The 14,640-nt window shown below is 47.4% G+C and overlaps 1 protein-coding gene across 1 annotated transcript in view; it reads right to left on the reverse strand.

Annotated features, from left to right (window-relative positions):
* Positions 1-14,640, reverse strand: part of LOC132321748 (acrosin-like) — a 90,682-nt gene that overhangs the window by 40,557 nt on the left and 35,485 nt on the right. The window contains 1 exon segment of the mRNA XM_059835187.1: positions 10,735-10,739. Coding sequence (XP_059691170.1) covers positions 10,735-10,739 — 5 coding nt within the window.

The following is a 14,640-nucleotide window of genomic DNA, read 5'->3' on the forward strand; positions in this document are numbered from 1 at the left end:
TGTGTGAAAGCAGAATGACGGGGCACCCGTCTCCACCCTCCGCTGGACTCCTTGCCCACAGACATGGAAAAAACTGATCGAGGACGCAAAGTTCAAGGGCACGCTGGGCTGCAGCCACCATTCGGTTGTAGAATTTAAAAACCAGAGAGAAGCGAGCAAACCAGCAGAATCACAATGCTGGACTTCAGCAGAGCAGACTGCTGCTTCCTGAAGAGCTTCTAGGCAGGAGCCAACAGGAGACTGGCCTGGAGGGCAAAGGGGAGCAGGGCAACGGGTTGAACTTCAAGGACAACAGCCCCCACCTCCCCAGACACCAGAAGGGTCCATGCCAAGACACAGAGTTGGTCACAAGTAGCAGAAGGCCAGCACTGACAGACAGGAAACTCCTGACCCAGCTCAAACACCAAAAAGGAAGAACACCCAAGGCGCAGGCAGAGATGGGACACCCAGGACGAACAGAGAGACACTGCGCAAGCATGCAGGGATGGACTGTGGAAAGCCACAGCTTAGCTGGAGACAAACCAGGAAGAGAGGAAGGACAACAGGAAGGGCTTCTGGAAGCAGAAGGAAGCCTAAGGGAAATGCAAGCCACTGCTCAACAGGAAGGGAACTTACTGGCAAAGGACAGGGGAAAAGCTAGAAAAGATGCTACCCGGGGCAGGGATGTGTGTGCAGGGGGGGTGTGGGGGTGTTTCTGGGTGGGATTCTGACTCAAGACAAGGAAAGGTGCTCACCACGAGGGTGCCCAAGCACTGGAACAAGTTGCCAGAGACGATGCTGAATCTGCCTCCTTGGAGATACCCCAAACAGGGCTGCACGCAGCACGGAGCAACATGATCTGACTGGACCTGCTCTGAGCAGGAAATCAGACCAGATGGCAGCGGGAGGACCCCCCCGGCCTACCCCAGTCTACGAATCCCCAGTGATTTCTCATGTCACTCCAGTATTCCCCAAATTCATCACCAGCAACTGCTCATGTTAAGAGCTCTACAAAAGCGTTTGCAGAGCATTATACTTGCTCCTAGGACACCCGGGGACTTGCTGAAGACAGCAACCCTTGCCTTCCATCGCTTCTAGAGAACCAAAGCACAGCAAGCCTAGGGCACACTAAAGCCATTGCAGACAGGCAACAGAAACGAAGGCAGAGTTTAAAGGCTAGGTCTTCCCATCTGAAGCCATCTGAGGCCACACGGGGGCAAGTAAAACAGTTCTAGAAAGCACAGGGCTGGCAGGCACATGAGAAGACACAGGAGAGTTCCTCCTGGGGAAAGCTGGCCATGTTCAGCTCAAGTTCCTCCCCCCACCTTTCTCTCCCTGGGGAGGAAGAAGAAACCACATTCAGCTAAACTTGCTTTCACCCTGTTGTGGAGGGCACCCAGTAACTCAATGAACTGGTCAGACTCTTGGGCGGTATCTGATACAGAGACATCCCCCTTCGGGCTCAATAGAAAAGTCTTTATAGCTAGACAATAGAAATCTACATACAGGTATCAGTATTTACAGACTTCTAAACTATCAGTACTTTTACAGAAATAGCATCCATAAAAACATTCCCATTTAAGTATAACTGCGGGCAGGACTACGCTTCAAGCACAGAGAACCACACAGAGCAAAGGGAAAGCATGTTGACCCACGACAGCTATCTCAGGATGGCTCAGGAGCGATATTACTCTGCAAGGGTCCACAACAACTAGAAACCTTGCTACTGGCCTCCCCACAGGGAACAAGTGTTCCTCGCTTGCTTTTCCCAAATGCAAGATGCTACCACAAGTGCCAGCCATGACGCCGTCTTTACCAAGCAGAAAGGGGAATCCCTCCACCCTACTAAGTGAATTCCCCTTGGGAAGGCAGAGAGGAAGGAACCAAGGAGATTGCCCTTCAGGAATGCAATAAGCCTTGGACAGAACAGGCTGATCTAAGAACAGACAGGAATTTTTATGAAATACGTCAAGTGGAAGGTGGTTTGGCCTTGGCCTTTTCCCACTTGCTAGCAAGAAGTAATGCATTTCAAAGCAAAGGCTATTCTAGAATAATCTGAGGTGCTGCTGCTAAACGTCCCCATTTCGCGTGGCTGGGTGCAAGCGGACCTGTCAGACAGACAGACAAGAGCTGTCAGGTACCGGTACTTGGAGGATACGCATATAGGAAAAGCTAGGAGAAGGCAGAACAGGCTACACGTGGCTTTCAGTCGGGTCAAAGCATTCCGCACCATCACTAAGCACGAGTGGGAACACGAGCTACCGCTACACTAGCTTGTGAAATCTGGACTAGGTGTCAGCTAAACAAGGCATTCCTTTCTACCAGGTTTTGCTTCCATTCAACTTCTCACCTCCAGAATACTCTTTCTTTGCAACTCGTGTTTCTTACCATCAAGCTTGAAAGACATCTAAGAGCGGATCCCTGCCCTGTATCGCAGAGAAGCCGACTTGGTGACCAGTCTGCTCTAGTCTCCTCACCTTAGTTTCAAGCTTGTCAGAAGATCCTGCAAGAGACGAGTGGCATTACTACACTGTGATACAGAAGAACAATAACACAGAGCGACTCACTTCTGGGTTGCCAAACGTAACGGTTCTTTGAATTAGAGGTGGATTTTTCTTTTTTAAAAGTACAGATACTCCTGCGACAGCTCTTTAGAATACAATACATCATCAACTAGCTGTCCCTACCTGTATTTCCTTGTTGTTAGTTTAGACAAGATCTTTCAAAACTCAGAGAAAAAAAAGGAAGATGAAAAAAACCAAACCCCAAACCCTAAAAAAACTCTCAAAATCCCAAACTACAAGCCCAAAGAATCTGTTTCTTCAAGTCATAATAAAGTATTGAAACAAAATGTTATCTTACCTTCCAAAGTCCTACTACGAGTCCTGGATTCAGACTGAAGAGCTGGACAAGCTCATCAGCACCAACGGCTACACTACTTTCAGTCAGGTTAGCAAGATGGTATTCAGCAATTAAGGAACGTCGACGAGGTCTTTGAAAAGAAGAGACAGAATGTAGCAACAAGACTATGTCTCCTTCGGCAGCCCTGGGCCAGGCCCGACTGGGCCAGGCCGAGCCACCCAGTGCTGCCCACCCTGACACAGCCCCGACGCGGGGGTAGCCAGAGGGCTCAGGGGGCTCAGGGCCACAGGGAGGGCTGAGGCTGCGCGCAGCTCGGTGCAGGAGTGGCAAGGCCCAGCCGACACTGGCTTTGGTTCCCCCTCAGCTTTTCCCCCCCCAGAGAGGAGCCTCTTCCCAACAACAAGACGGGCACACAGCCAGTCAAAGCACATGGCCTGGGCGTGGCAGAGGGCACCACAGCCACAAAGTCCTCCTCGCCCTTGACCGGGGATTTCGCCAAGCCCCGTAACGCTCTTCCACCTCAGTATCAACAACCTTCATCTTGGAACAAAACATCAAGGAATAAACTGGGAATACACTTGGTAAAACTCCGTAGTTGAGTGTGCGGAAAGCTCTTCTTCCCTTCTTGTCCAGACACAGCTTGGGTTCAGCACAGGCAAAATACGTGTCGCGGCATCCACAACGACAGTGTCTCGTGGAGGCCTTCTTTAAGAGACATATTACTAACCAGTTACAGTGTGAGAGGAAACACTACATCTCCAGAAGCCATCTGCTCATCTCTAAAACACCCCACGGATATAAATGATGGTCTTTGTCGAGCACTTTGAGGTCCGCCCATTACAAGCACAACAGCAAAGTTCAGCATTTCACTGTTTCAGCAACTACTCTGAGTCCTTGAGCACTGACACAGGGAAAATACTCCTCAAAATCCCCACTGATGGGTTTGCTTCAGCTTCGTGCATAACGGGATCTTCAGTTCTTCCAGAAACAGCTCTGGAAAGCTCTCACATTCTGGTATTTCCCAGGTTTTGATCTTTCCCAGTGCAGACGTGCCCTTTGGCAGTGCCGAGCATAGAACAGGCCTGAGGAAAACCCGGGAGCAAACCCCGGCTGTCCGAGGGGTTGCCGCAAAGAGCAAGGCCTTTCCTCAGGGCCCAATTTAACAGGGTGACTTCATGGCAGTTTGTCCAGTAGTTACTCCAGGCACGGGTTGGCAGGGAAGGGTGACCAGAAGGGCTTCTGCCAAACTGGGAAAGCCTGAACAACAAAGTGGAAATCATGGGTATTCTCTTCTTTTGAGGGCGCAACCATAACTTGGGCTGCATCTTGCTAAAATGGAAGCTATTGGACCTGGAAGAGCTGGGTGGGGCTGGTTCAAACTTGCAGCCTCCTGAGAGAGAGAGAGACGCACGTCTGGCTCCGTGGCGGAGGGGTTTAGGGCATCAGCATCGCAGCAGGAAGACACGAAATGCACCACCCGCTTCTCTCCCCTCCTCCTGACTGCTGGAGGTGCCTTATGAAGACAGCAGTGAGGCTGGGCACTCAACTCTGAGCTCATCTGACGTATGAATGACTGTCTCTGACGTCAGGCATTTGTTTCTTGCCTGACCACCACAAAGGGAGAGGGACCCCACTTTGATAACTGGCCCTCACTAAACACAGACGAGAACAGGCACAATAAAAGCTGCAGGAATCATGAAAACAAACGCTCGTGCTGAACGCACTCAGGCCGGTTTCTGAAAAGGAAAGTGCGTCTGTGGTCCAAGAACGTGCACCAGCCCCACTGGCCCCGCATGGTTCAACCGTGTCCCCAGAGCAACACAGTTTGTCACGGCAGGATGGTGAAGAATTGATAAGAAGCGGGAGGAGGAGCAAAGAAAAATTAAAACAAACTGAAAATTCATTAATTTCATTGGCAAATGAAATCATGTTATTTCAACTCGTGAGTTAAATTTCCATTCCCACCCAAAAAAATACTTGAAAAAAGAAATGATCCAATAGTTTGGGTGTATTCAGGCAACCACAACAAAAAATGACAACAAAGAGGGGGCTGTGCAAAAAGAGCAACAAATCAGTTTCCTTCTCTGACAGCGGAACAGCTTGTCAAGGGCAGGTACCTGGATGTGGACTCCAGAAAGCCTCCACACCCTCGCACCTGGTGTTCCCATAAGCAGGCTAACGGAGGTTAGTCTTGATCAAATCACTGAGGGCTGATGCAATACTGCTCCCAGAGTCATGCCTGGGCTGGGGTCTCTGCTGACACAGTGTCCGTTTCTGAGGATCACCGTTCCAAAGAGATACATGCCTATCAGAGGCACCTGGAGAATACGACTAAGAAGGATGAGGGGTTTGGAAAACATGGTCTCTGAAGAAGGATTAATCACAGGGTGAATGGACTTGTTGTTTAAGGTCAGGAAGAGAAGGCAGAAGAGAGCTGTGTAAGGGCCTCTAGATGTCTCAAAGGATGCTGCAAAGAAACAGGGAATTGACTTCTCCCCATGCACCGTGTTGAGGACAAGGAGGAACGGGCTGAAAATGAAGCAAAGGAAATGCAGTTGAGGTGTTATGGAAGGAGAATTCAGAGGCAGGTGGAAAAAGATCTATGGTATCATGAGGGAAGAGAAGGAGAGAAGAAGGAATTACCGTTTGCGCCTCATCATGCAAGAAACAGAGAACTTTAAATGAAATTCACACTTGGCAGATTGAAAGGAAACAAAGGGATGTGGTTCTTCACACCTCAGGCAGTCGAGCTGTAGAACGGACTGCAGGTGTTGTAGGTGCCAAAGCTTGACTGCCCAAAGAAGTGCCAAATTCACATGGCTGCAGTCATCTGCCCGTCTTATACTAAAACGTTTTAACTCAACACAGGCCAGATTTCTTTCTAGAAAGCTCAGGAAAGTGGTGAACACGCTGAAGCCAAGATCTTCCAACAAAGTCTTTAGAAACCACAGAGACACAGTTACAGGTTTTTCCCACAGTCTGTTTGTTACACGTGTGCAAAAATACAGTCATCAGCTGTATTTGAGCTCTTTTTCAGCTTTGTGGTGAACTGAACACATTTCCAGTGATGTACATGCATGGAAAGAGGTACTACTGCAATTACAGCCAATATACCGTAACTGTTGCTGCAACGTTACCAGTGGTTCGCTACGGTTAGACTGTTCTCAAGTGATTTAGACAACCTGTACTTAACTACTGTACATCAAGAGAATCAAAGAAATGACACCTAAAAGGAAAGTTGGTAGCAGACTAATGAAGTCTGAGACTGCTCTAACTCAGAAGAACATTAAAAAAATTTTAACATTATTACACCCGTCTACAGTTAACTGTCTAATGTTACTCTGCCCACAGAGAGAACAAGAACAGCTGTTCACAAAAGTAAGCAGGAAAAATATACTGGAGTGAGGCACTCAGTGCTTAACAACTTTGTGGAACTTCATGATGGCGGAACCATTTCCAGATGCTGAAAGAGTTCTCTTTCCAAGCACGGGAAGGGGTAACGCGCTAGCAGGACCATAGGGACACCAACGCAGGGACACCATTCTACTAAACTTTTGAAGATATGAAAGAAACGGCTCTTCACTGATCAGAGCTTTTCATAGATTGAGGCAACCCATAATAGGCTCACGCAGGTCAGCCAGGCTCAAGTTTTCTAGGAAATGGACACCTTTAAGGAAGAGTGAAACAAATATCCCTTCTGTGGTTTTAAACAACTCCTCTGCTGATTGTGCACATTTGAGGTAGCAAGAGTTTCCCGATGGAAACGAGACACAGCTCACAGCAACTGTTCACAGGTCCCCTGAGGGTAGTTCCTTGCCAGGGCCAAATAATACAAGTCTATGTCAGTAACATGGCTGGGGGAGGAAGAAAGAGCTGCCACCTCCAAATTCAGTCCAAGAGCAGAGCACCTGAGGCAGGCTTCCATAGCATCCAACCGTATGCGACTTCAGGCAGACACCTAGGGCTCTGGGTATCCAGTGCAATGACGCAGATTCCTTTAGAGTAGAAGTCTACTTCAGATGTTCTGCATTGCTCTCTAAAGACATTCATCTCTACACACAGCCTGCAGAGACTAACCCCTTAACTTAGACACTGAATACCAAGAATTGAGTATCCCCAAAAGGGCTCAATTTACAGCATTCCTACTGCGGGAGCAGGATACGACTACCCGGTGATGTAGATTAAAGGAAACCACTAGCAAAGTTGCCTTGTGGGAATTCATCACTTTGAGTGATGGGGACAGGGCAAGGCATGAGTCAGGGGAAGAAACACATCTCTCCTCAAACCATTCTATTTAAAATATCTTTAGGATGTCAAACTCTGTGGGAAAACAAGATGCAAGCCCCTGGGGTAGTTCTGTGCAGCTGATGGATCAGAGCTTGTTCTGAGAGAGACAAAGACGGGCTTGCTCAGCATAACAGGGAGTGGAAAATTACAAACGAAGCAATAAATAAGGGCTACGTGACAAGGACTGGGCGTCCTTGAGAAATGAGGATGTAGATAACAAGAAGTTATGATCAAAGTAGAAGGGAGTTATACAGCTGCTCAAACTGCAAGTAGAAGAATATAAACAAAAGTAACTTTTAGGCTCAGCCAATTAGGATCTGGCAAGTAGGCGTGTATTAGGTCTAACTGTATAAATATGTGATGCTTGAATAATAAAGACGAACTATGCTTTATCACTCATATTGAGTCGGACGCATCTGTTCCTTCAGCCGCGAACCGTCGGTCAACTCCTGGCATCGGGGAACTCCCGACATCTTCGGGAAACTCCCGACAAAACGCTGGCATGTGAAGACTGCAAAATAAATACAGTTGAACACAGAAGTAAGACGAGTACAGTATCTAATACACTATGACACATAACGGTTCTTTGAATTAGAGGTGGATTTTTCTTTTTTAAAAGTACAGATACTCCTGCGACAGCTCTTTAGAATACAATACATCATCAACTAGCTGTCCCTACCTGTATTTCCTTGTTGTTAGTTTAGACAAGATCTTTCAAAACTCAGAGAAAAAAAGGAAGATGAAAAAAACCAAACCCCAAACCCTAAAAAAACTCTCAAAATCCCAAACTACAAGCCCAAAGAATCTGTTTCTTCAAGTCATAATGAAGTATTGAAACAAAATGTTATCTTACCTTCCAAAGTCCTACTACGAGTCCTGGATTCAGACTGAAGAGCTGGACAAGCTCATCAGCACCAACGGCTACACTACTTTCAGTCAGGTTAGCAAGATGGTATTCAGCAATTAAGGAACGTCGACGAGGTCTTTGAAAAGAAATTGAAAAGAAGAGACAGAATGTAGCAACAAGACTATGTCTCCTTATTTATGTAAAAGTTCAGCCCAATTTCATTTTTCACTCTGAAGTCTGACCAACAGCACATGATGGAAACAGTTTGGAAAGCATTCAGCATGCACAGCCATAAAATCACTTTTAAACAACTGCAGCATACGAGCAGGATCTCAACACCTAACAACTGAAATGCACAACGGTGAACAACATTTCACAAAGGTGAACAACAATTCTCTCTTTTCAGAGCTCTACTGCTAGGGGGTTTGTGTAAGCAGCATGTAGCCGATACTGTATGTATTAAAATGACACGTAAGACAGAGACATGTGGAAAACTCCTTGACAGCAACCTAATACGTACATACCTCAAATACACACTTTTAATTTAAACATCTTTGCTCAGAATATAATGCCAGAAGAATACAGTACACACTTAAGTTACAAAACAACAGCTATCCCACATTGTGCTGTGGGCTATTTTTTTTATATGCATACACTTATATTGTACACGCAGCCAAACACCAAGTTCCCTACATTCACATACACACCTCTCCAACAGAAAAAAATAAACCTTAGTAACAGAGATCACCCCATTGTAGCCATCAACAGTTCCACTCTCAATGTCTCACATTAAATTCTCCTAGATTTACATGTTTGTTTCATGCTCATTTCGAGCTATGCCTTAGATTCAGCTTGCCAAGGCAGGACCTATCAGTCTGTATCTTGCATGCCAGTAGCTACATTAACCTATGAATTCATGTCAGAGCTTGCTGCATTATACCTATCTCTTGCTAAAAAGCCCTACCAATGAAGAGAAGGACACAGGCTTTGGAAGAAATATTACAGAGAAGCTTTCTAAGAAAGAGTTAACTTGTTAAGTCAAACCAAGGCCAGATAGCTCCTACAGACACATTATCAACCAGTTACACCAAAACCCCCTCAAAAATCCTCTATTAACACTCACCCATTCTTGCTGGGAGCTCTGCTTTGGTCAGGAAGCAATGGCATAACTCCAAACAGTTTCAGGCTTGACAGGATGTCTAAGCATGGCCAATTTGTACTATACCAAAGTATAGTAACAGATGTGTCCTTAAACGATAGGTTTGCCTTCTCCATTACGTGTTCCTTTCCCTTTTTGTCCTTTAGAACAATTATCCACCTCAAGCCAGAGGCTCTGTTATTTAGGAATCGAGAAGGGAGAGGGGTGTTTAAAAAAAAGATTCTCAAAGTGACAAAACTTAAACTATGCTTCCAACAAAATTTTAAAATTTCTACTAACTGCTACTTCCTTATGTTTCTCAGGCTAGGTCATTTATAGGCTATCATCGTATCTTCCCATTATGATACATAGTTTATAGCTCTACTTCCCTATCCCCCCAGCATTTTCCAAGTCATTAATAGTCTGTACATTGTTCTCAAGTCAACATCATCTGTGACAAGGCATTGCTTACTTCATCGCTTCTTTGTTTTTACATGGAAGACCTGTAGAAGGATCTACAGGTTTAACAAGTCGCCTTACTCTCATTTTGACAGCAGCTATTTGTTTGAAGAGGTATTCTTTCTTCCAGTACCCACGCTTTCTATCACGTAGAGCAGCGCAGACCAAGGAAACAGTTTCTGTTGGTTCAGACTTCATTTTCCAAATTGTCCTTTTTGGCTGAAAACAACCAGAATAGATTTTCAGCCAGATTCCACTGAAAATAAAAAGAGAATAAAGAGGAAAACCACATTCATGTCAAGAAGAGTTACTTAATTATTCTTACATGCATGTCTCGGCTACCACTGAGCACAATGTTAGCAGAAAAATAATTTAAAAAAAAGTTATTCAGTTAATTCTTACAATATGCCAGCAAGGTTGATAAACATCTCAACCACATACACAGAAAATGTTTGACTAGTGCTCTAGAAAGTAGGATCATCGGATATTGGGAACTTCCCGCTCTTTTATGCCTCTCAATAGCACACTACAGTACGTGGTTTTTAAAAAGCCTTCCTTCCCCTTGTACTGCTACTTCCTTCATGGACATTCACTGAAGCAGATTTAAAAAAAAAAAACAACAACAACAAAAAACCCCAACAAAACAAACCAGTACATATCCGAGAGAAAGCTATCATGAGGAAACAAAGAAGAAGTAAGTCTTGGCTGTCTTCCTGAAAATACAGCATCCAGGATGAAGCTCTGAGACAGCATAGCCATAAGAGAACATGAAGAACGGTCCCACGAGTAAAACAAAGATTGAAGATACTTCAATTTTGAGACCAGAAAAGACAAGACAACCCACTTATCAGATAGTATAAAACATTTCTGACGGAGGAAGGAAATTCTTATTTAACTCCAAAACAGCTAAGAATTGCGGAATGATGACAATGGACGAGAGATGTCCTTGACACACCATCATCAGCGGAAATTGAGCTGCGTTATCATCCAACTGGTCTTATTCAGCCTAAAAAGTCCCCTAAGATGTCCTCCTATAACCCTCCCCAGACAGACATCCTTTCTTACATGGAGAGAGATACTCAGCATCTGGCTGCAGGATGCTGAAAGGACAGGGATTAGTAGCAGGCATTTCCCACATTTTGAAAGTACAGTCTCAGGCAACGTAAGCTGAAAGCAGACAGACTTGCCACCAATACCTACCACCCTTCTCCTCACTCTCAGTTACACATTGCTTCTTCCTTCCCCAAAACAGCATTGTGCAAGCAGGTGAGAAATCAGTTCAAGAAGCTCAACAATTCAGTCAGGGTAGGGAGGCAGAGGAGAAAAAAGGGGGACTTGGAATCACAAGTGTTTAGGGAGCTATCACTGCCCCTTTGTCCTCAACTGCTGAAGAATTCAGGGCAGACAAATCCAAAAGGCATCCAACAGGGAAGCACCAATTTGCCTCTTTCACAGCAGAACACGTGCCGCTTTTGCCTCAACGAGGTAAGTATAATATTCATCTCAAGGTCTCTTATTGGACGTTGTTACAATAAGCCAACCCAACCTCTTACTGCTAACTCAAATGCCAGAAGCAGACAGGCACCATTGTCAGTCATCGCTTGACCACAAGGGCAAAAACATCTGGGCAAGGCAAAACAATCTTCCCCTGTGCTCCGGCTTCTCACTTCATCTTATACAAGCACTTTCTGCTGGTCATCAAAAGCCTCGGGCTTTCAGAAAGACCATCTATGTGAACTTCCCACACTGCATGACAGGAAGGCTGGAAGAATCATAGAATCCCAGAATGGTCTGGGTTGGACGGGACCTTAAAGATCTTCTAGTTCCAATCCCCCTGCCATGAGCAGGGACACCTTCCACTAGACCAAGCTGCTCAAAGCCCCATCCAACCCGGCCTTGAACACTTCCAGGGATGGGGCATCCACAACTTCTCTGGGCAACCCGTTCCAGTGCCTCACCACCCTCATGGTGAAGAATTTCTTCCTTAGATCTAATCTAAATCTACCCTCTTTCAGCTTAAAGCCATTACCCCTTGTCCTAGCACTACAGGCCCTCACCAGCTTTCTTGTAGGCCCCCTTCAGGTACTGGAAGGCTGCTAGAAGGTCTCCCCAGAGCCTTCTCTTCTCCAGGCTGAACAACCCCAACTCTCGCAGCCTGTCCTTAGAGGACAGCTGCTCCAGCCCTAGGATCATCTTCGTGGCCCTCCCCCGAACCCGCCTCAACGGGTCCACGTCCTTCTCATGTCGGGGGCCCCAGAGCTGAACACAGTACTCCAGGTGGGGTCTCACGAGAGTGGAGTGGAGGGGGAGAATCACCTCCCCTGACCTGCTGGTCACGCTTCTTTTCATGCAGCCCAGGATACGGTTGGCCGCCTGGGCTGCAAGCGCGCGCTGCCGGCTCACGTTGAGCTTCCGGTCAACCAACACCCCCAAGTCCTTCTCCTCAGGGCTGCTCTCAATCCATTCTCCTCCCAGCCTCTATTTGTGCTTGGGATTGCCACGACCCATGGGCAGGACCTTACACTTGGCCTTGCTGAACTTCATGAGGTTCGCATGGGCCCACCTCTCAAGCCTCTCAAGATCCCTCTGGATGGCATCCCTTCCCTCCAGCGTGTCAACCGCACCACACGGCTTGGTGTTGTCGGCAAACTTGCTGAGGGTTCACTCAATCCCACTGTCCATGTCACCGACAAAGATGTTAAACAGGGCCAATCCCAAGACCACATGCTGGGGCAAGGGGGATGCAGAAATGGCTGTCAGAAACATTTCCTTGCCTTCAACAGTTACATTGAAGACATCAGTGCCAAGGAACTGTTAAAGCACGGTCATTATTTGAAGAGCCCAAAGACAAAGCACTGCATTAGGCAACACAGATATGTCACAACGAAAGGCTGATGCTCCTGTTGCATCAAGGACAGCATCCTGTACCTCCAGGACAGCAGAAATACCCTCAAAAAGATACTCTGCCTAAAAACGAGGTCAGATTTGCCACAGTGATATGCAGGGACTTCAATTAAAACTTCTCTTCATTCACCACAACATTCAGGGACACAAGAAGGTCCACGGAAATCCAGCAGGAAGAAGTGACCTGGTCCCACTGAACCAGTCGGTCTCCTAGAGAAGGGAAAGTATCTCTTCCTTGAATCCGATTTGTGCACATACACTAATCTCTGTCAAAATCAGAAGATGGAAACAGACATTGTTGAGATGGAGACAGATGAATCGGCTTCCCTTCAACAGCCACAATGACTTTATCCTACCTCACTATCCTGAAGTGAGAAACGCATATTAAGATACATCACTTGTCTCAACTACGCAATTTTTATCTACGTGCACCTGCTGACAGCCTCAAAAAATACATCTGGATTATGGTCTTCCCTTTAAATTCATCAGTTCTAAAGGTGTCAATGCCAACGTTAACCCATTCACTGGACAAGTTTTGGCAAGTAAGTGACAAGTGGATGACTGCCACTGTCGTGGTTTAGTCCCAGCCAGACTAATCACCACACAGCCGCTCACTCACTCCCCTTCCTCAGCTGGACAGGAGAGAGAAAATATGACGAAAGGCTCGTAGGTCGAGACAAGGACATAGGGAGATCACTCACCAATTATCATCATGGGCAAAATAGACTTGACTTGGGGAAATTAGTTTAATTTATTACCAATCAAAATCAGAGTAGGAGAATGAGAAATAAAACCAAATCTTAAAAAAACACCACCTTCCCCCCACCCCTCCCTTCTTCCCGGGCTCAGCTTCACTCCCGATTTTCTCTACCTCTTCCCCCCGAGCGGCGCAGGGGGATGGGGAATGGGGGTTGCGGTCAGTTCATCACACGTTGTTTTTGCCACTCCTTCCTCCTCACACTCTTCCCCTGCTCCAGCGTGGGGTCCCTCCCACGGGAGACAGTTCTCCACAAACTTCTCCAACGTGGGTCCTTCCCACGGGCTGCAGTTCTTCACGAACTGCTCCAGCATGGGTCCTTTCCACGGGGTGCAGTTCTTCAGGAACAGACTGCTCCAGCGTGGGTCCCCCGTGGGGTCGCAAGTCCTGCCAGCAAACCTGCTCCAGCGTGGGCTCCTCTCTCCACGGCTCCACAGGTCCTGCCAGGAGCCTGCTCCAGCAGGGGCTTCCCACAGGATCACAGCCTCCTTCGGGCATCCACCTGCTCCAGCGTCGGGTCCTCCATGGGCTGCAGGTGGATATCTGCTCCACCGTGGACCTCCATGGGCTGCAGGGGGACAGCCTGCTTCACCATGGTCTTCACCACGGGCTGCAGGGGAAATCTCTGCTCCGGCGCCTGGAGCCTCTCCTCCCCCTCCTTCTGCACTGACCTTGGTGTCTGCAGAGTTGTCTCTCTCACATACTCTCACTCCTCTCTTCCCCGGCTGCCATTTCCCAGTTTTGCCCCCTCTTCTTCAATAGGTTATCACAGAGGCGCTACCACTGTTGCTGATTAGTTTGGCCTTAGCCAGTGGCAGGTCCGTCTTGGAGCCGGCTGGCATTGGCTCTATCAGACGTAGGGGAAGTTTCTAGCAGCTTCTCACAGAAGCCACCCCTGTAGCCCCCCCTCCCGCTACCAAAACGCTGCCATGCAAACCCAATACAGAGGGCTAAGGAGACTCTTCATCCTTTACTGGACGCAGTGGGAAACATAGCGACAAAGGATGAGGAAAAGGCTGAGGTACTTCATGCCTTCCTTGCCTCAGTCTTTAACAGTAAGACCAGTTGTTCTCTGAGGACCCAACTCCCCGAGCTGGAAGACAGGGATGGGGAACAGCATAAAGCCCCCACAATCCAAGGGGAAATGGTTAGCAACCTGCTACACCGCTTAGACACACACGAGTCTATGGGGCCGGATGGGATGCACCCAAGGGCACTGAGGGAGCTGGCGGAAGTGCTCACCAAGCCCCTTGCCATCATCTACCAGCAGTCCTGGCTAAGCTGGGAGGTCCCAGCAGACCGGACATTAGCAAATGTGACACCCATCTTCAAGAAGGGCCGGAAGGAGGATCTGGGGAACTACAGGCCTGTCAGGCTGACCTTGGTGCCAGGGAAGGTTATGGAGCA

The sequence above is a fragment of the Gavia stellata genome, unplaced genomic scaffold (assembly GCF_030936135.1).
Source record: "Gavia stellata isolate bGavSte3 unplaced genomic scaffold, bGavSte3.hap2 HAP2_SCAFFOLD_44, whole genome shotgun sequence".
Lineage (NCBI taxonomy): Eukaryota > Metazoa > Chordata > Aves > Gaviiformes > Gaviidae > Gavia > Gavia stellata.